The sequence below is a fragment of the Limanda limanda genome, chromosome 12, assembly GCF_963576545.1.
Source record: "Limanda limanda chromosome 12, fLimLim1.1, whole genome shotgun sequence".
In the NCBI taxonomy this organism is placed as follows: Eukaryota; Metazoa; Chordata; class Actinopteri; order Pleuronectiformes; family Pleuronectidae; genus Limanda; species Limanda limanda.
In genome coordinates this window covers 8,365,558-8,388,355 of record NC_083647.1, presented here as the reverse complement: position 1 = coordinate 8,388,355, position 22,798 = coordinate 8,365,558, and the positions used below count along the sequence as shown (strand labels likewise).

The following is a 22,798-nucleotide window of genomic DNA, read 5'->3' as shown; positions in this document are numbered from 1 at the left end:
AGACGAGTGGCGAGCGGCTGTGACTATCTGACTTTCCCACACCACTTTCCCCTCTCTCCCTCTCGGCCTCCCCTCTCTCCCTCTCCGTCCTCCCACTCACCTATCCTCCTCTCCTGCCAGCCCGCCTGCCTTGGCAGCCGCTAACCTGCTGGGACCGGCCCTTGATTTATTTGGAGAGGGCCCCGGAATGGAGGGGCCCAGGATGAGTGGCATTTTAATGTGCTTTTGAGATGTTTGGTCACAAGCATTATTGATCACAGTGCCGCAGCGCACCACACACCCCCCGCCCCTCCTCTCTCACTGTCCCGCAGACCCTCACACTGCCCCGGGGGAGAGGTCTGGCTGTCAGGCAGGGAATGAGTTTCCATGTGGGCTTAGATTAATGAAATAAGGCCCCTGGTTGCAGGGGGTCAGACCATTAAGGAATCCCTGGGCTTGGCGAGATTGAGCCTGCCAGGTGACTAGACCCTGACTGACTGATGGACGGGTTGGACCAAGGAGAGAGGGTGAGAGAGGGAGAGGGGAGGACAGATAGGATATTGGACTGTGGGACAGACTGATGTGAAAAACAGAGTAGAAGTAGAGGGAGCAGAAATAGGTTTCTAGAGCCGTTTCAGACATGAACTCCAGAGACTGTCCACAGAAATAGGTGCAGACTTTCTCAGGAGTTTGCCTCACACATGAAGAATGCGGCAGGAGATTCTGTGCTCAGACCGGTTCATCAAAATCTCCGGAGCGGTGCAGCAGGCGGAGGCAGGACCTCACGTAGACATTCTGCTGCGGCAACACATTTCCAGCTCATCGCCCCATATCATCCAAAACTCTCTTTACATTATTGTTGGTGTCTTCTACATGTATGGTAGTTAGGGTTGCAAAATTCCGGGAATATTCAAAGTTGGAAACTTTCCATTGGAATTAACGGGAATATACAGGAATTAAAGGGAATAAACTGGAAATGTTGTGGATAATTTATACTAACTCTATTTACCTTGTCATATACAGCCCTGAGGAAACTTTGGGCACTTGACTATACGCTTCTGCATCTTTGTACAGTATTTGCAAATGTACACAGCCTTTCCTTCTACATTGGATGGGATGAAATGTCTCCACACATGAGATAGTGCACGTGGCATTGTTCTGTAAAATAAAGTGAGAGAAAAGTTTGTAAAAGAGCACTAATGCAATTCCAGAGATATAAATAGTTAGCCAAACAATTGGAATCGTCTGTAAAAGTATTTTACAATTGATGGATAAATGAATGGAAATAGGCTAGATGAACAGATGAACAATCCTCAATCAGCATGCTAATATATTTTCCCCAGTAATATCATGGAAACTTACCTGACTAGTCCTGCACACTACAGCAGGCCTCAATAGCCCTGCTGTAGAGTGAAGGATGCTGGGAGTTATCTGTACATGTGATGGAAGAATGCACAGTGGAGGGTTGAAACTCAACGTGCAGCGTGTGCTGCATTCCATACATCTTTAAAATAGAGTTTTGAATGATGTTTTTATTGCTCAGCGTTTAATTTGCGTAGTTTTATTTTTTTTTCTTAACTTCCCATGGAAATTTACCGGAAACTTTCCGCCCCTTTGCAACCCTAATGTTAATACTTTTTCATCTTGCGATATTAGTTTTCTTTTCTTTTCTTTTTTCTTTTTGCTTCCATCGCGTGTTGAAAATGTCATCAACATACCCACCCACTCACAGTGAATCGAGCATCTCATGCTGTGTTCTCACATCGGATCATTCGGACATTCTCCAAAGTTTTTCTTCAACGGGGAAACTCTGGAGAAAGATTCTTTCACCCGAAAATGTGCGTCCTCAGCCCTTGAGTTCAGTGCATGTCTGAAAGCAGGTTAAGACTTCACTCCTCCATCAGCACCTTTAACCGCTGCGATCGAGCCTCATCCACAGCCGCTGCTCCGCCACAAATAAAGCGGCGCACGTTGAATAACAACATCCATTTTCGTACTCTCACAGGCAGCCTTGTGCCATTCATTCACATCAGGTCTTACTCTAAGTAGCGTGGAGCCGGGGAAACATCCAGAGGTTGTAAAAATAGGAGCCAGGGATATTTCACAGCCGAGTGAACATGCCCAAAAGCGTGTTTAGCTCCTTTACGCTCGAACCTCGACAGGGGGTTTATGTGATGGCCAAAACAGTCAGAGGAACGCATCATAATTCCGACTGTGTGGGTGCCTTTGTTCAAAACGTGCCAGAAACGTGTGAACACAGCGACGATACCCACACGTACACCGATGCAGCAGCAGCAGCAGCAGCAGCAGCATGCACACGTTGAGCACACATGGAAGAGGAGGGGTGGGGGGTGCAGGTAGCAGCTCGGGGGCTCTCACAGGTTTGATGAGTGAAATGGATTAAGTCCCTGTGATCAACAGCCTGAGCGAATACACAGATTATCAGATTATCAGATTAGGATCTGCCCCCCCCAACTTGCCTCGGGGAGCCGGAGAATACATTAAAAAAACCTGAGGTGCTTTGGCAAGATTCAATTACTCGGGCTACAGGTCCTCCCTTCTTACAGTCAGTCCCCGGCACACAGTGGTGTTGGGCTCGCGTCACGGCGAGGGCAGATCAGTCCGCAGCTCTGAGTGTTTGCAGAGCACGCACAGGGATTTTTTTTCCTCCTGGCCCCGAAGAACAAATTGTTACCTAAATATTAATGAATATGGGAGTAAAGTGAATCTGCAGCTGTGGGTGCTCCAGAGAAAATAGATTTTTATCCCTTTGTAACTGTTTTTTAGAAGAAATGGAGCATGGCATTTTATTATAATTGCTCAACAGCTAATGAGTACGTGTCTAATTAAGGTCGGCAAAGCAAAGTTCCATATTTTTCCCAGCAGAGAGATTTAAGAGGCATTGCTTTCCTTGCAGTAAAAGACCCTTGTTCCTTGTTGCATTCCTATTCTGTTGTAGTTTGTTAACCGCGACTCTTTATAGACACCTGAGTGCAAATGAGTATTTACGGCCAGGTGAGGCTAAAGGCTAATGGCTGCCCTCTTATCTCTCCCCTGCAGTGTGAATGGCTTCCCCCTGGCCAAGAAGAGAAAGAGTCTAGACAGACAGACCCTGGAAACGTCCCCCAAGAGGAGCACCTACCTAGATGACATGGACAACTCCACGATGGAGGAATGCTACGAGACAGACGGGACCGAGGAGATGGACGACAGGGAGGAAGAGGAGGAGGAGGGAGCCGTAGAGGAGGAGGAGGGGGAAGTGGAGGAGGAGGAGGAGGAGGTCGAGGGCTACATGGACTACAACGTAGAGCAAATGGAGCACGAAGAGGGGGAGGTGGACAGAGGCGCTGGGGAGGAGGAGGAGGAAGAAGAGGAGGTAGAGGTGGAGCAAGAAGAGGAGGAGGAGGGCGATGAGGAACGGGTGGAGGAGGCGGAGGAGGAAGAGGAGGAGGAGGAGGAGGAGGAGGAAGCAGTAGAGGAAGTGGACTATGAAGGGGGAGAGTCGGATGAAGGAGAGCAGAGTCAAGGGCAAGGTGAGGACACTCTCCAATCACACAACATGAGACAAATTTGTCAAATGCACTGGAACTACTTTTGGGGAATTTCAAAAGAAATCGATCAACATTTTAGAAAAATTGTTAATTTGTTTTCTCACTGAGTGACAACAAGATCAATACCACTGTCATGTCTGTGCAGTAGACTTAAGGATCAAGGGTCAGGCTCAGCACAAAGATGGAGAATATGAGCACCAGCCATTCGATCATCTTCCAGTAACATGTTTTATCTCATGTGTTTAATCTGTGTAACAACAGACATCGGTATGACATTTTATCGCGAGGTTATGTGTTGGAATATTTCTTGGCCGGGCCCAGTAGCATCCTGGATTCTCCACTGGTTGCATGGCAACTGCCAAGAAATTGTTTGTCAAGTTACCGCCTTTAAAACAGAAAATAGTTTTTACACTTTGGTTTTTTCCAATAACAAGATATAATAGTAATCGAAGAGCTTAAGATGTGCTGGTAGTTGCTGGTTAATGCTGAGGTGACATACAGCCATCGAGTTAGTTCTCATCCAACCTATAAACCATGGTTAGTTAGCCTACCCATAACCTTGCAGCAACCAAGTATAAGGTCAATTTTGATTTAATAATAATGAAATACATATTTGTACAATGGTAGTAATCAAATTGTGTTTTTACTTTTTCCCTCCATTTCAATTTAAACTTAACACTAAATCTGCAAATAGATGTTTTTCCAAAGATGGTGAATTGCTCCTTTAAAGATTCCCTTTCATGGAAAAACTAAATTTTTCAGGAAAGATTTGCATATGTCTGGTTTTGCATTTTTTAGAATGGAACAGGAAATCTCAGAGGAAAAGAAAATCTGAGATTTTAAGAATAAGGTTGTAATATTGCAGGAATAAAACTGTAATTAAGCAGAAAGCTATAATTTATTGAGAAAAAATTTCATGGTATTAATTTGAGTGTAGAGTAGAGTGTGTGCTCGACAGAGTTCTTATGACAAATCTTTTTGTTTCTTTAGAAACTACGAAACCTCTTGGAATATTAGGCAGATTTATTAACAAGAGACCTCTATCTAACATTTCCTCCTCCACCAAAGAGGCGTGTTCTCTAACCTGCAAGTTCGCCTTGTTCTTTCTACAGAATAAACTCAGTTTAAAAGTATTAAAGTATGTTATTATTTCTGAAACCTTGAGTATATCTTCACAAGTTGCTCCATATTAATCATTTTCTCATAATATTACAACTTTGATGGAGTAATATAATAACGTTATACTTGAAGTCTCAGATTTATTTTTCTTTCTTTGAGTGTCCCTAATACTCTGTCTTTGAACTCAGCTTTGCTCCCTCTCTTTATTTCACCATGAAATATTTAATGTGTTTGTCTAAGTGTTTTTAAGACCTTTTCTAGAACCTAAATGGAACAGAATCTTACTAAACTGCTTGAACTGCAGCCATGATTATTGTTTGTACACTTCCGAAACAAACAAATACAAACAAACTAATAATTTTCAATACGTTAGAAGTTTCCGATAGATTTTAATCCTAAGAATATTTGATCAAGATACTTGAACTATGTCTTCCCTGAAAAAAGATGGAAAAATACCATCTTTTCAGAAACTCATGCCCCATTTGTTGCCCCCCCTTGCACTCTGACGTGCCCAACACCAGATTTGGCAGGTTCCTCTCCAGCAGACTCTGCTTTGCATCACGATTGGACCTGACAGTGCCTTCAAGTCCAATTAGGAGTGAGGCTCTGAGAGAGGAGTGCGTTAACCCTGTGAGCGCAGCAGCTCTACCCACCAAGTGTTGATGTGGCGTCTCGGCAGCCGGTGCTTCTATTTTCTCGCAGACATGTGAAAACATCTCGGCAGACTGGTGTTCATTAGAGCCCACAGACGAGCCCTCACCCTTAGCTCTGACACAGTGGACCGTTGCCACCGTCTCCTCAGCCTGTCAACAGCCTCTCCTTCCAGGGGTGCTAGCTGATTACCATCTATTTATCAGAGATTGAAGTGCTGTGCACATGCCACAGTGGGAGCCGTTGTTATTCTGCAAATTCTTTTCATCGCCGAGCTCTGTGATCATTACAATGTCTACCTTACCCAGAATTAAAGGGCGTCGCAATTTCTTAATCTGCAGCGTTTCTTCTTACAAAAGATCACTCTTTCAATATGCTTCATTACCATGTTCCCCATTAGCACCAAGACCGCAGCGCTGGATGGTCACCGGGCAGATTACAATCTGCTAAATGCAATAGAGGTGACATTCGGAAGCTTCTGTGTGTTTCTCGGTGGCATGCACATCTCTGTGGCTAATCCAGAGCCAATTCAGCGCAGTCAGGGCAGTCGCTCTGTTCCTCCTTTAATCGGTTTCGCTTCTATATCCCTTTTATGTACCTTGATTGCTCTTCAAATTGCTTTCCTGTGCCATGTTTCACACCATCAAAAATTAAACCCCTGGTGCAGGAGGTTGCTGTAAGAAGCCTTCCTCTGTCAAAATATGTGCCTGGTCATTCGTGACTGTTCCCTCTTCCCGCTCTGAAGCCTTCTACCCCCCCAAGCACCAATATTATGTTGCTCTCATTAGATTGGAGTGTGTGTGAGCGTGCGTATGCAGTGTCAGCAAGAGTGTTTGCGTAGTCTATGTACTACAACAGAGTATTAGAGCCATGTTGATGAAAAAACAACTCGATATTCGAAATATTCCGAAGATAAAGTCATAATTTTACAAGAAGAAAGACTTAACTTTAAACTATGTGTCTTTCTACATGGGGAATATCAACAAAACAGGCTGTTGCCTGCGCTTAAACATGGAATGTGGAGCATCTTCTTCAGTTATACTTGAGTTTTTAAAAATAACCTAATATTCCACTTAATATTTGGCACATCAGCACCACATTATCATTGGTTATATCTGTGTTATATTTTAAGAGGTAAAATTAACACCTTATTCTCACAATTTCACAACTTCTTTCTCGCAACGTTATGAGTTTCTTCTCAATTACAACTTCATTCTTGTGATAGTATGCCTTTCTTGAAATCTCAGAATTTTTTTCTTGAACATTGCCCTAATACTATTACACAGAGTGTGCAATTGGATATTATTCAGATTCTCTAATGTGTTTGGACACTTCCATCTGATGAATACAGTCGGGTTCAGAATACTCATCACAGACAAGTCTTTCAACCCAGTGAAAATAATATTTAAATAACAAATAATAAACCGACAATAACAAATGACAATGTTTTTGTCTCTATTATTTCTGTCTTTTTTCGTGCTATTTGCTTGTTCCCACCAGGAGCTGAAAGAAAACTCTTATTTATTATTTTCTGAGTGTTTGTGTGCGGGCCTCTGGGTTAATTTTCTCCGCAGGAATGTAAGTGGCAGGAGCGGCTTGCTCTTGGTGGCTCAGGGCGGAAATGTGGAAAAAAGAGAGATTGGAAGTGCTCCAGGAGTGAGTGCTCGAAATTACTGACAGAAGAGGTTCAGTAACCTTTTGCAGCCTGTCAGAATCAATTAGGCAATGAAAAGAATTGTAAAGATACTGATGATTGAATGGAAAAAAAGGGACTGTAGTAGCAAACGATGAATAGCATGTGGACCGGAGTTCATCGTGTGGGAGATGGAACTCCACATTAGCTTGCAGATTGTATGTTCTCCTGTAAAAAATGTTCTCTCATTCAAAGGTCTTCTCACAATGTTTTGATTTAATCTGAATGAAATGTGCAGCTCATTTGCAGCTATTTGCGGAATTGCTGGGTAATTTTAAAAGCTGTAAATATCACTTTCTAATGAAAAACAGGAAATAAGGACAAATATTATACTTGCCAGAGATGTAGTCCCTGGCTTCATAGATTCTCGTTTACCAGAGTATATTTCTCTGGAACTTTCCCAAACCACAACATTTTTAAACTTCCTGTGCTGATTCACAATTCAGAACAGGAGCTGCTGTTAAGACTCTCAAAGTAAATTATTAGGGGAAGCAAAGAGTTCCTTATCCAATTTAGATGGACCAAACCCAGAAATCTGATTTACCAGTAAAATAGAATGATGGAAATTAAATTACAAGACGTTTGTTCTTTCTTTCCATCAGAGGACGATCAGATGAGCAGCAGCGAGGGGGGCGAGGGCGACAGCAGAGGTGGCGGTGGCGCTGGCGCTGGCCACGCAAAATCTGGCCAGACGACGGAGAAGGACAACAACAACAATGAAGAGTACGAAAACTACGACGAGCTCGTGGCAAAGTCCCTCCTGAACCTGGGCAAGATTGCAGAAGACGCCGCCAACCGGGCCCTGACGGAGTCCGAGGTGAACAGCAACTCCTCCAACAGTGCAGAGGAAGAGGAGGATGAGGAAGAGGAGGAAGAGGAAGATGATGATGAAGAAGAGGAGGAAGAAGAGGAAGAGGAGGAGGAAGAAGAGGGGGTTGAAGCACAGAGGGGAGCTCTAACTTTGGACGTTGACAGTGATGTGGTTCGGGAGACAGTGGACTCCCTAAAGCTGCTGGCACAAGGTCACGGTGCGGTGTTGTCTGACAATTTAGACGGACAGGAGTTTGAGGATGGCGCTTTGAACGGGACTGACCGTACCCATAATGGGGGAAATGCACACAATGGTGGACAACTTAAGACCTCCAGCAATGGACAAATTGAAAACAGCGATGAGGAAGTGTGTTTAAGCAGTTTGGAGTGCCTACGAAATCAATGCTTTGACCTAGCTCGGAAACTAAGCGAAACAAAGTCCACCGACCGAAACGGACCTTCCCAGCAAAACCATTTCTTGTGCGGGGATCCCAATCAGCAGCTCCAGCACCACGGCTATGGGGATTTCCACCACGGCCAAGACGATAGGCGGAACTATTCCGACATGGACAATCTCTTGAAGTTGGAGGAGCAGCTGAGCCCGCGCTCCAAAGCTTTCGCCAGTTGCGCACAGGACGACCGGTATCGCACCAGCCACCGGGACTTCGATGAGGACACCGCCTCAGTCACGTCGGACCGATCTGAAGAGGTGTTTGACATGACAAAGGGCAACCTGTCGCTACTGGAGAAGGCCATTGCACTAGAGTCGGAACGCGCCAAGGCAATGCGAGATAAAATAGCGGCTGAGGCTGCCAGGAGAGATGGGGTGAGGTATAACCATGACGATCATGGCCCACGGCATGGCTACGGTGTTGAGCGTAAAGCCCGCCTTCATGATGGCATGAAGAAGCCTTTTTATCACAAAGGTGAGTGGCTCTTTCAAACATGGCGAATGCATGTTTACCTCATTTAAAAAGCTCAGGTGACAATGTGTGATAGTGTTTGGCTCTGTGTTGTACCGGAGACTAGACAGCCCACGTGCATTCTGGGAACTTGACTACAACCCCAGGACAAGCTTTTTTTTCAACCAATTTGGAAATTCGCATCCTGGTAGCAGCGGGAGCGGCAGCAGCGGCTTATGTTGTTAAAATAGGCCAGCATGGAAACATCAGAGGGTAGGCTTGTCAGGCATAAGTAATGGCAATCTGCACGGCCTGTTAGGACCGCAAATCTCATCCCTGCCATGCAGCTTGGGGTAAAGCTGCCTATTTTTAAACTCTGAGAAGGCACTTGGGAGAGGAAGCTACCAAACAGGGCCCTCCCGTCTTTGGGAAAGGAGAACAAGACGTCTCTTTTTGTTTGGTTATCATGCTTATGACCCAACATATATATTGAGGCTTATTGACGCGCCAGAGAGACAAATGCACTTATACCAAAAAGACCTATCAAATTCAGTGGTCATTGTTTTACAGTGTGCTGAATGTGGCTGTATACCTGCAGAGTGGAGTCTCAGGAACAGAAACATTGCGTTGGCATTTACAGTGGTGGGTCTGCGAGCTCCATCGTTTAACTCTGCTTATTCCTCACATCATATCCTTTACAGCAACAACCTTCACGCTCAGGTTACGTAATTTGCTCCCATAAGGAAGATATCAGATGAGAGAGACAAATACGAGCGGGCGATATTACGCCTTAAATGCCACGCGGGCTCACATCAAGCATACTGTATATTCCAACTTAAATGCCACGCAAAATGTTAATTTCGAGAGCCTCCCGTTGCCCCGGTGTCTGGCTAATGTTGGAATAATGAGAGGATGCGAGACAGTTACATCACGATAGCATCTCTCCCCGGGCGAGATAGCAGCAGACACTCGTTGACCAGGGCTCTTGTGTGTGATTTATAAAACAGAGCATGGCCAAAAAGGAGGGGGTGGGAGGGTGCTGGTGGGGGTGGGGGTGTGGGTGGGGGTGGATTCAGAGGGAGGGCCGGCTCTCTAAGAGAAACATGAGGCTGAGATGAAAATTGAACATTATCAGAATGACCGATAACGAACGACAGGCCCACTGACTACACATTAATTATCCAGAGATGGTATGGTAATGGGGGCCATTTGCTATGCAAAGCGCCGACCATCCCCAGCCACAATCAATATCCCCTGCTTTCTAATATGCCTTCCACTTGGCTGCCTCCACTCTCCGCGATGGGAACGCGGCGTGCAGAACGCACAGTCATCACGTATGTGTATGTGAGCGTCCTTGCATGTGCAAATGGAGAATTATTTCCAGACGTAGTGTTCAAACACTAACACTCTCTGTAATAATGGGCCCCCGAAAAGAAGCCATTATTGGGACGCCACATTTTACATTCAGAACAAGTTATTTTATCAACATGAACCCCCCCTTTCCCCTACTGCACTGGTGCCTGACAGAGGAGACATGACATAGCAATATATATAACTCATATGTCCCTAACGGGACATAGATAGATGACAGCCAGGGAGGATAACGAGGGCCTTTTTTTCTGATTAATGAGACATGGGATTTCATTTGGTGACTCGCGTGTAAATGTGTGAGGAGGTGTGCTCCATGCCAGCTCTTAATTTCATTCTTCACTCAATTATTCGTCTTCCTGCTCTTACTCTACACAGCCTCTGAGTTTGCCTGGCTTTGTCACTGAGGTGGAGCTACTAACTTACACAGGTCTTTACATTTTCAGTCAGTGGTCTCTTTCTGAGGCGTTAGTCTGCTCTTCCAATGGATCCTGGATTGATTTGACAATCTGATACATCTCTCACCTCCTGTGACTCTGCTGTGAAGACGATGTTATAGGCTGTTATACTGTACTGTAAAATTACTTCGGAAATTCCAAAGTAAACAGCGTCCAACAGTTAAGATGTCATTACATCTTGACAGAAAGAAGAGTCCTCGACCTTGTGTGAGTCGATGTCTTTTGAAGGTGCATTTGCGGAAACAATGCCTGTTGGCACGGATCGGCACTCCTGCTTTTTGGGGGTAACCATATCTGAGTTTGGGTGAAACAGGAGAGACAGGTTTTGGGGAGGGAAAGAAGATCTCATCCGGCATGTGTGTGTGTGTGCCTGATTATTGGACCTTCATTGTCTATGTTGACATGTGGAGTTAGGTGTGGTTTTAAATGAGAGAAGTATGATAAATTCTTATTTAAAGCTGAACAGGAAAATGAAACTCCTTGTTGAAGGTCACTTACACTGTCAGGGTTCACTTCTTTTTATTAAATTAATGTAATAATAAATAGCAGCCTACGAATAAAAAAGAATTCCAGCATTTAACACACAGATTGAGATAGAAAATATTTATCAGGTAAATATTTAGTTTTCTTTAACATGCTGTTCTGTCCCACCATCATTTTTGGGACAATACCGACTGGGATTCAAAATATGGATTACATTTTTTTTCTTAAATTAAGTTGTACATACAGACTTCCTCTCTTGCCGCAGCTCAAACCTCCATCATCAGAGGAAGTCGCGTTGTTTGGAGCCTGGGATGTGAAGCCTGGAAGAAAAGAGAAGCACAAATCACTCTCTGATGCTTGTTAAGCTTATTGCCTTGAGCCACTGTTGCAGTGAAGTAGCACTGGAGTCCAGGAGTCAGACTTGAGTCTGACTTAAGTTCAGATTATCAGGACTTCTGACTCAGACTTGTACTGACTTGGGGTAAAATAAATGTGAGGGCAGAGAGACATAGAGAGGGAGAGAGAATAGTGCATGATGGGAGTTTCCCCAGCAGTACTAGGCCTATAGCAGCATATCTAAGGGATGGTTCAGGGCTCACCTATACTGTAACTATAAGAGGAATGTTTTAAGTCTAACCTTAAATGTAGTGATGAATATCTTTGGCTTTGTAGTCCAGCCTCATCTGACTCTTCTTTGGCCACTTGCTGTTGAACACTGGAGAGATCCAAGACTCGACCCGAGTTTAAGTGACTCAAAACCAAACACTGCCATGAGCTCACAATGTAACCACCTGCCTTTGCCTCTCTGTTCCCAGATGCTTCTCGTGCGGACAAGAAGGAAAGCCGCTGTCCGACGCCAGGCTGTGACGGCACTGGTCACGTGACTGGCTTGTACCCGCATCATCGGAGTCTATCTGGCTGTCCGCACAAAGACAGGGTGCCGCCAGAAAGTAAGCATTGTCAGTCCCACACCCGCAACAAACACATTTTTTTCTGTTGATTGAGCCGACCTATGGCGTTGATGTTCTTTGATGTGAAGGAATTAGCATGTTTCCTGCGACCACTGGTGTGCCTGGCATGATCTGTGTACTGTGCTGTTGTGGCCGGACTGTGTTTGATATTTCTGTGGGGTGTACGGTGAGGGTCAGACGGGCTGCAGCTGCACTTTCCCCTGACCTTTTTTGCATGGGGCCATGGATTTGCTTGCTGATTGCTTGTGTAGTGTGAGGTGGGGATGAGGCAATGAGCCCTCACTGATGTGTGACTAGTGGCGGTGCAGTGATTAGTGGGATGGTCAAGAGCTGTCAATCAGTGATCCACTTGACTGTGTGTCACACCTTCCTCTGCTACATGGACTGACATGGATTGAGATCATATAATAAGGGATGCGTTAAATGGGTTGCATGCCTCTTCAGCTGCTTTCAGACATGCACTGAACTCTGGATACTCTCTTGGTGGTTGTATGTAAAATTACAAATGCTGGAGTCAGTCGCTATGGACATTTTTCTGGAGTAAAATGCACAGAAAAAGTCCAAGTGATTCCATTTGAGAGTTCTAAGGAAAATCTGGAAAATTCACCGCAAGTGAGAGGGCATGTCGATGACACGTGTCGAAAAAGGGGAAAAAACTAAAAGAATACAAATATTGCTGCATGACAATGATGAGGCCTTAACGTAGAGGATGCAGACAATTATGTACATTTGGAAAGAGAAAGGATGGAGCTTTTGACGAAAAAGGCCCAAAGCAAATGTCGGGAAAAAAGATTTCCATACATTATATCTGGCGCCCTGTAGCTCTGCCTAGGCGCCAAACTTTGCCTGAATGTTTTAGACATTGTGTTTTTCATTTGTTTGGACCAATACCAAAAACCAAGAGTTCATGTCTGAAAAAAAGCTTTCGAAGCACGGTTGCTCAGTGCATTTATGACTGACAAATTCGGGAATGCTATGCTTTCATGCTTTTATTTTTTACATTTGAAGTTTAATCATGTCATCATTCACAAAACCCAGAAATGCCCACAGACCCTGGTAACACAGTCATCAATGCCATGAACCCCATTCATTTATTTGTATTTCTCGCCCAATTAACTTGTATTGAGTAGAAAGGCAGTATCATATTTCTATTCCACAGATCAAGTGAAGTGGCAATAAACATTCGCTTTGACTGAGTAGTGAGCTTCCCCTGCCGAGAATTCACCCCGGCTATTTAGTCTCATTCACCTTGTGCAAACTTCTCAATAAAAGCCCCTTTTACACGATTCATTAACCGCAGTGTGAAAATCAAGTTATGATCTGCCACGACCCAGACAGCAATCAACATAAAAGAGGGTTTTAAAAATGGCAAAGAAATTAGTTATCATTAAAGCGAGGCTTGTAAAGACCAGCAGTGTCGTTGAGGACTCTTGTTCTGTGGAGGCCCCTGCTTTCAAAGAAGTCCCTAACCTGAGATACACTTGTCTCCCAGAGATGTGAAATGACGCGGGTGACCTTGACTGGAGTCCCAAAATGGAATCTAGAAAAGGGCTTGAATTGATTGTCACTGGAGAATTTGGAATACGATGTCTGTGTTCCTCCTCCTGTTCTTCGCTTGTTTTGATTGGGCTGACTTTTTGGGGGAAATGATACCACTAATGGAGCAAAAGTTTTGTGGCATCACCTTCAAGAGAGTGGCATGCTTCAATAATTATAGCAACAATGATAATACGAAGTGCTTTGTGGAGAGCGCATATAAAAACCTTAAAAAAAATCAGACAGAAGTCAAGAAAGCAAGAAGTAAGTAAAATGCAATGCCATTTAAAATCAAAGACAGGAAATGACATAATACAACATAAGGATAAGGAAAACATAGATGATACCAAAAAAACATTGAAGTAAAGTAGGTGTCCACAATGTGAGTCATTAAGCCGCCATTCACCATGTTTCCTTCAATGATGGTCCCTGCTTCACCACTTTGAAGCTTATGTCAGATGTGGGAATACCTGCAGGGCGGACCCCGCTGTGGGAAACTCTCGATCCCCCATTAACACTTTTTCTGGCCTGAATGGACAATGTATTATTAATGGCTTCATTTAATTGGGAAATCACGCAGTGTGGCCATGACTCTTCCTTGGGAAATGTGAAAAATGACGATTAAATTACATCTGAAATACATTAAATCACATTCCTGTGCTCACTGTAGCGCCCTCCTGTAGAATATTAGCACTGTTTCATCTCAGAGTATATGTTTTGTCCTCAAAGTGCTTTACCGCTGCACTATTCAAAGAGTTTAGCGCCACACTACTTCCTGTTTCCCGCATTATTATGCTACATCCCTGCAGTGCCACCTGTGCTGTCTGATTCAGGCCCAGTGATTTTATTTCTCGCCATTCTGCCGGTCTCTAAGCAGAGGGCAGGGTGGAAGTGGGATATGCATAATGCATTGGCTTGTGGCATGTTGAGGTGGCAGGCTTTGTCCAATTACCTGCGCCGAATACCAATTAGTATGTAAGGGAGAGGAGGATGATGAGGGGTTAAAGTTTAAGGGGGTGATAATGATGAAGCCTCTGCCGATGGGGTTTGGCCCCGTGTGCCACTGGCATCCAGACGACCCTTTCCACGCGCCCCCTCCAACAGCTCCTCTCGGACATCCATAGATCATTAATCTAATTGGCGGGTTGCCGAGGGGATCTGGGACAGTTATGGACTGTTTTAATGGTAAATGGTATTGAAGACTGCGCTCTCTACCCTAACAACGTGCAGATGATAACAAAGCCCACTCCATCAAGAAGCTGTGTTCCATCTGTCTGCTTCTCCCATTGATTTCGAGGCTTGTGTTTTGCATGATTGCTGGCTGTTGGTCGCTCCGCTCGCTGCATGCCCAAAAAATTTCCCCTCCATCTCTGTCTCTCGCCGGCTTTGTCCTGTTAAACTTAAATGACATCTTTTTATTCATGACTGTCGCTATTCCATGAATACTAATTTGAAAGGGCAGGATAAGTGGAAGCAATATGGTGGGAAACCTTGCCTGCCCTTTCAAACTAGTGTTCATTAAAATGAAGAAGAGGTCATTTGGGTTCACACAGGCCCATTTCTTAATGATGTTTATAATGCCAAGCTCCTCACATACTAATAGAGCTTGATTGTAAGGGGCTCCTAACCTTCCCTGTCTTTCACTCCTATCTCCTGTCTGCCTGAAGTTGTGGCAATGTATGAGAATGTTCTTAAGTGTCCTACGCCTGGCTGCACGGGACGCGGCCATGTCAATAGCAACAGAAACTCCCACAGAAGGTAAGTGACAGTCTGCCTACTTGAAACTGGCACTGTCCATGTCGCATCCTCCTTTTCTTTATGGAACTTGGTTCATTTTTTTTGTTGAGCTGTTGTTGCTGATGTTTATTTTTTTTGTCTATTCTAATTTATTTTTGTTTGTTCAACACATTGTGTGTGTGTATGTGTGTGTGTGTGTCCAGGTTACTCATGTTGTGGGGACCTAAATCTGTTTGCAGAGTCACATTATGGGGGGAAAATCCTGTTACCGTTAATCATTCAATTTAAAGGTGAAGACATATTTTAAGGTAAGGTTGGGTTAAGGTTAAGGTGAAGGCTAGGTTGAAGTTAACGTTTTGGTTAGGGTTAGGGTTAGGCAAGTAATAACTATAGTTAAGGTTTGAATAAATCTTTCATGATATCATTTTAATGTCCTATGAAGTCATGGAGACGTGTGTGCGTGCGTGTGTGTACCTGTGTGTGTTTCAGTCTGCATGTTTGCAATATTTTTAATAATGTTGGAACTTAGTGAAGCCGTTCAGCTGCTCAATAATGCCACAGTTTAACAGAGCCTGATTAGAATGCAGCAATTCACACCTTCCACAGCATAAATCATTCATCAGCTCATGGCAAAAAATGGCACCTATCAGGTGCAGGTTTGGAGGGAGAAACTGAAATAGCAGGGCGCTCGTGCCAGTGCTGTCAGACGTGGTGAGGTGACAGTGAAAGAGGAGTGTCACCCGGAGCAGATGTTCGGGGAGTTGGGCGTAGCAGCAGCCATTAGCACCTTCCTGCCACTCAGCCGGGGTGACAGGATAGGTGCAGGCCTGGAAAGACCGGAGTGCCTCCATGCTGTGCTCAAGTGACACGAGTGCGCAGCGTGAAATAGACGCGGTCGTGGACACACACCGTAAACTTTCACTTTCACTTCAAAGCGCCGATATAAACCTCCATATACTCGCTGGTCCTACCCCCAGCCTCATGCACACTCCCATCCCTGCACGTCTGATGACAGGTGCTCCACACTGGCTGCAGGCCATTGTCAAAGATCATTTTTTTCACCGTGGTCCCGACACACTACAGTTGGCAGACAGGATGGAGAATAATGGGGGTTAAGGATAACAACATGAACTTTTGTCAGATTTGGTCAGTTAATTGTCACAAGGAAGTTTTTTTACAACTCTGAATTCCACTGGATACAAACTACAAGTGTTCGATATGTGTGTGTGTGTGTTGGGGATAGCTTTGGTTAAGATAAGGGTTTGGTTAAGGCTAAGCTTTTGGTTGAGCTTAAGCTTAGGTTTAGCTGTAGGTTAAGGTTACGTTTAGGAAAACGTGAGCTTTGGTTAGGGTTATGGTAAGTCGAGGAGAACCTAAGGTTTGAGTAAGTCTCAGAGAAATCCATCTTAGTCCAGATGTTGTCTTCTGAAGTCATGGAGACGTGTGTGCACATGTCTGTCTATAGTTTGGTTCAATAGCATCATTGTGAGGACATTTCCACGTTGTGAGGACATTTTTCTCTGGTCCTCACAAATCCAATGGGCTGTTTGAGGGTGGAGACTTGGTTTTAGGGTTATGGTTAGAATTCGGTTTAGGGTAAAGGTAGGGCATTTAGTTGTGATGGTTAGGGTAAGGGGCTATGGAATTCATTATGTAAATGAGTGTCCTCACAACTATTGAGAGACTGCATGTTTGTGTGTGTTTGTGTTTGTGTTAATTATCACCGTGCGTTTGAAAGGAATCTATATGCACATAGAAATGCACATTTGTCCATATGGGAATATCTATTCTGAGAATTATTTCAAGCTGCTCAGCTGGAAACCTGCAAGCTGTTGTCGATTGTGTTGTTATTTAAAGTGTTAAAAGTAAATGAATGGTTTAGCATTTAAAGCACAGAGACTTTCTGAACTAGAGTCAGGTTAATCTCAAACTGGTCAACATTGGCCGACGGACAGATGTGAACTCACTGGTGCTCACCGTCTGACAAGCTGAGGCTCTTTACAGCACATGCATTCAAAGCTGATATTTTCACCTCAAAAAAAAAATCTGTCTAACACGCACTGTCTGCAGCGCCACTTAAGACAGTGTCCCTCATTTTTTTCAGTTTGTCCGGATGTCCCATCGCTGCAGCCGAGAAGCTGGCCAAAGCCCAGGAGAAGCACCAGAGCTGTGACGGCCCCAAATCCAACCAGTCCTCCGACAGAGTCTTAAGGTAGTGCTCACTCTTCGCTTTATTTCCACATCATATACAGGGCGAGCAAATATGGATTTTGTGTCAAGACGTAAACACAATAAAAGACTTGAAGACCTGTTTTTCAGCCATGTTGGTATTTCTTTTTTTTTATCCTAGAACTATTGATATGTTATGTCTGCCCCGTTTTTTTTGTTTGTTTTGCGCTTGTTCTCCCGTCTCCTGAGGATACGTTGCATCTTCATTTCCCTGATCACTATCAAAGGCAAATTTCGCTTTATTATATTATAAAAATAAATAGCACATGTAGCGTAGAAAAGGTAAGAGCATTTTGATTGAGTTTTACTTTGATAGTCATCAAACATTAGCATGACAAGTTTTAAGTAATTGTACATTTTATATTTATATCCAACTGAACATCAACAGCATTAGATCTCACATCTCAGTTTTCCAGGTCGTGTCTAAGCCTGTAAAAGCAAATCAAAAGACAAAGTAAATCAGAAGCAAAATTAATCAAAGATGTGGAAATTCAATTATCCTGTTTTCTATTTACTATGCATGAACAAAAAACAGTGGTAGAGGATTGTGTTTTTCATGGAAAAGTAGGAAATCATCCATCATCATCCGTCCTGCACCCCCCCTTCATCTGCCAGCATTGTCCTTGACATTCTTATCCCCAAGTTAAACCATGACAGTCTGCCCCTCCCCCCTGCATCCGCCCATTTTTTTTCTTACTTTACCCAAACCCACCAAGTTCCCTCTCCTTCCCCCCTGGGCAATGTTGACTGCCTCGGTCCAACTTCCACCCCCTCGTCATTTATTTTCCAGGCCTATGTGCTTTGTCAAACAACTGGACTATCCACAGTATGGTTACAAGAACAATGTCTCCACCAGCACGCCCCGCTCCAACCTGGCCAAGGAGCTGGAGAAGTACTCCAAGACCAGCTTCGACTACAGCGCCTTCGACGGCAGCAGCAACCACCAGGTGTACGGGAAGCGGGCCATCGCGCCCAAGGTGCACGGGCAAAGGGACAGCTCGCCCAAAGGATACGACGGTACTACATCAGAGCAAAACCTTATTTCCACTGCTATGACATTTATGACATGTATTCACTTGTGTGTTGAGTTCACATTCCCTTTAGCTGCAGACTTAAAGGGCATATATTGTGAAAATTCCACTTTTGTAGTGCTTCTACACGTTAATTTGGGTGTCTAGCATGTCTACCGTCCCAAGAACTCTGTAAAAAAAACAACTCCCGCGTTTTGTTGTGGTTCCTCTATGTCAGAAGCGATACGCTAGATGGCGTCGAATTGGATTACGACCAGAATTGAGGTCATAGGCTCGCTAACCGGGCCGTAGGAGCCGGGCCGTCTCAATCCTGAGCCAGGCTTCAGCCCACCTGACTCTGGTTCAAAACGATATGGTTGCAAGATTGTATCTTCGTCTCCAGTAGCCATATTTCTACAGAGGTAATGGATAGCTAAAAATCTGGGCGCTTGTATCTCGTGAAGGAGGGAGAAGGGTGAGAGGGGGGCGGGGCCCTCAAAACAGGTCAATCTGAGGAGGGCTGTTTTAGACAGGGTAAAAAGGGTGCTGTTTTAAATGATCCTTGTGGAATTTTTAACAAAATATGTTACAGACATTTCATTAAGACCCCAAGGAACCATATCAACTGTGGTAAAATGGGCATACGATGGGTCCTTTAAGCACACATTTCTCAGGATCCAGAGATTAGTTTGTGAAATCCTCTGATTGCTGCGGCATATTATGTTGCTTCTGGATCAGAGTGTCATTAAAGATACCAAACCGAATAAACCGTATTTGAAGTACAAAGCTATGATTTAAGTGTTGAAGAAATAAAAAGGTTTGGCAGGGAAAATCCTAATCTTTTATTATGTATGTCAAACCTACCTAAGCCGAAGTAACTCACCTTTAAAGGTGGAGTTAATGATTCTGGAGAAACGACTCTTGATATCCGAAAACAAATACAGCCCTTTCTTCACTGCTCCCTCAGAAGCTACACCCCCCACTTTCATGCACGCGTATAGTCAAGATGCATCACTGAGCCACCACGATGTGTATCTCTGTAGACATATACACTATCTGTATTTTTACAAACAATATGTTCAACAACCATAATCAGCAACGACGGTGTGTGTGTTGTGTGTTGCCCTTGAAGAAGCAGACAGTCAGACACCGATGAACCGTTACCTCTGGACCACCGGGTTAAGTGAATCAGATGATGTTATGAACCGGTGGTTAAGTGACTCGGGGGATGTTATGAACCAGGTGTGTGGTCACCACAGCCCACTGCATGGTCCGGGGGCAACTCCTGTCGAAACAGCTCAACAATGGTCATGGGGGTCTTTACCCTTTTGTTAATTCATTATCTACTCTGGGTTAGCAGTAGTATCTGGTGTTTAAGCACTTTGAAAGAAAGTAACATTTCCAGTGGCTAACCTTCTGAAACGGTAGCGGCGGTTGTAACAGGTGATCTTTACACACTCCTCCTGTGCATGAATACTCTTGTTGCTGATTGGCTGGAACAATTTTGTGATGTTTGGGTGGTCCAGCATTCTTTCCCAAATAGGGCATTAACAGTTATAAGTATATTGTATGATACAATATGGCTTACTTATTAAATGTAAAAACGTTTCATTAAATTTTTTATAACCTTAGGTACTCCTTGACTAACCCTAACCAATTATTTGTCTCTCTATTGAATTTCTCCATCGGTCCCGCAGCCAAACGCTACTGTAAGAACTCCAGTTCGGCCAGCAGCACTACCAGCACCTACGCTCCCAGCAGCAGCAGCAGCAGCCTGAGCTGTGGTGGCGGCGGCGGCGGCGGAGGAGGGGGTGCGGGAGGCGGCGGGGGCAGCAGCGCCAGCAGCACCTGCAGCAAGAGCAGCTTCGACTACAGCCACGACATGGAGGCCGCCCACATGGCGGCCACGGCCATCCTCAACCTGTCCACACGCTGCAGGGAGATGCCTCACAGCATGGGGGGGAAGCCGCAGGACCTGTGCTCGCAGGTAGGAGGCGGCACACTGGAATGCCTGTCATGATGTAAATGTTAAATGAGATCAACTCATGTTTAGGTGGAAGTAAGAGAAAGACATTGCCTCAAATGACACATGAGTGTTAACTCTGTCCTCATACTGTCGCCACACAAAGAAAAAAAAACACTGACAGATTGGATCCGGACTTCATTATCCTGATGTTGGCAGCGAACACTGTCATAGATAGGGAGATTTCAGATGTGCGCACCACATGTACACATAAACACACTCACACAGAGATCCCATTAAAGATCCAAGGCTGTGTCTTACACTCGGGGCTCGGCGGGGTAGTTTTTTTATTTTCTGTCGAGGGATCAGATAGGAGCAGGACGAAGCGGCGGTTGACACGGCGTGAGCCCAGCGTGTCATTTCTGAGGAGATAAGGGGGACGGTGCTACTGTGTTATCTGCATCCAGACGCTGAGCGGGGAAATAGGGGCCAGAAAGAGAGAGAGAGAGAGAGCACTCATGCAGCAGAGGGCTAATGCCGGCTCAATGCTAATGTTGACGGCGGAGGAGAGGAGGAAAGAAAGGAGGAAAAGGAAAGCAATGCAACAAATGCCCGAAGGGACCCTGCTCTGGTCCTATCTCAGTTCAGTGTGTGTCCTTCTCGTGCTTCAGGGGCCAGATAGGCAGGATGCTGGCAGGAAGACAGGAAACCTCCGATTTCAGATCAGAATTTTAGATCAGGATATTTCTTCTTCTTCTTCTTCTTCTTCTTTCATCTAACACCTTACGGCACACACTGTTCCTTTCTCTCTGAATGAAACTTCACACACTCATACATTCTCGCCTCCTTGTTTTTCCAGGCTGTCTATCTGCTCGCTTCTCTTTCTCTCAGTCTACTCATTGGATTTATTGATACGTGCATTGATGGAAAGTGTGAAATGAATTACATTTATTTAATAAAGGAGACTGATCCTTGTCACAATTCAGGGACGACGCAGTCTATATGCGGCCAATGGAGAACGCCTCCTTTGCGTGCAAACCGATATGAGACAGTCTTGTCTATGACGGATTTCCTTGATCGGCATAGCAACGGAGCTGCAGTACATTTGAAGCATTAGATGTTAAGTTAAGTTGAAGCGTGATACTCAAACTTAGACATTACACTGTGACATAGTTCCTCTTCAAATGCAGCCTCTGAAGGATGCAGCCCCTGAATTGATACACAGCTGCGGTCAAATCCCTCGGACACGATCGTGACACAGCAGTGATGTCATAGAACCCTCAGTTGGATGGTTGCACCGTGTTAATGTTGTCATTTAATCATTTAATGTCTTTAGTTTAGATTTCTTTGAAAAAAGCTTAATCAAAGCATCTCCTCGGTCAAGCTTGCACATCCTTGGATCCCCAGTTAGATGCTGTGACCCTTCTCACTCAGAAGGCAGTGCAGGTTCTGGTCCAGGCCCTGGTCATCTCACGCCTAGACTACTGTAACTCCCTTCCGGCAGGTCTACTTATAGCACTTTGTAGTTTTGCTTTATTTTTCAAGAAATTGTACTTTCTTGATTCTTGTTGTTCTTGGTTTGTACCCTCGGGGTTGATTGCACGTATTGTAATTCTCTTTGGATAAAAGCGTCAGCTAAATGAAGTGTAATGTATTGATGGGCAGTTTAAAAAAAAATCTAAATACAGAGACTCCTGAGATTTACAGTCCATTCAAACTGTAGATTGATGATACTTAAAGTTTGATTTGTACCTTTAAAAATGTAGGTTGACACGGACAATGTATCAACCCCAGAGCTTTGGATAATGTTTGTGTATTTGAGCAAAGCTGAGATAGATTCCAAGGACGTCCTAACATTTAGCCAAAAATAACAGAATCCTGGTGTCAGCAAATTTGAAAAAAAAACATACAGGCAGCCGTGAATGTTTGGTAAGTTGGAAAAGGAGGAAGAGGAGGAGGAGCAGTGAGAGACACGGACATTAGGCACGAGAAGGCCAGAGAGGACGACAGGACACAACGCTGGTTTTATTTTAAGACCTGGGAATAGGTGAGCGGAAGTAACGCGTCGTTACGAGAATCAGGGGACCCTCTCCTGACCCTCAATCCTCCCAGCATCGTCATGGCAACTGGGGTCAGGGGGTTGCCGAGGTGTCAGAGCGGGAAGGGGGTGGGTCTCTAATGAAGGAGGTGGGTACGTTTCCTCACATATCACCCTTGTTAATTCGATATGAAGGGGTGGGTCACGTTAATTGGACGGTGACATACAGTACAATGGCTGACAAGGAGGAGGGCAGTCCGCCGGGCACGCTGGCAAGGACGAGACGAGTCACGGCAGCGC

General features: G+C 44.6%; 1 protein-coding gene across 1 annotated transcript in view; it reads left to right on the top strand.

Moving 5' to 3' along the window:
* The first annotated feature begins 687 nt into the window (after nucleotides 1-687).
* myt1lb (myelin transcription factor 1-like, b) overlaps nucleotides 688-22,798 on the top strand; it is a 42,095-nt gene continuing 19,984 nt past the window's right edge. Inside the window, exons 1-9 of the mRNA XM_061082970.1 lie at nucleotides 688-765; nucleotides 2,142-2,254; nucleotides 3,040-3,512; nucleotides 7,596-8,729; nucleotides 11,830-11,964; nucleotides 15,189-15,279; nucleotides 17,363-17,470; nucleotides 18,278-18,504; nucleotides 20,195-20,484. Of these exons, the coding sequence (XP_060938953.1) occupies nucleotides 688-765; nucleotides 2,142-2,254; nucleotides 3,040-3,512; nucleotides 7,596-8,729; nucleotides 11,830-11,964; nucleotides 15,189-15,279; nucleotides 17,363-17,470; nucleotides 18,278-18,504; nucleotides 20,195-20,484 (2,649 nt within the window). The remainder of the gene's footprint in view (nucleotides 766-2,141; nucleotides 2,255-3,039; nucleotides 3,513-7,595; nucleotides 8,730-11,829; nucleotides 11,965-15,188; nucleotides 15,280-17,362; nucleotides 17,471-18,277; nucleotides 18,505-20,194; nucleotides 20,485-22,798) is intronic.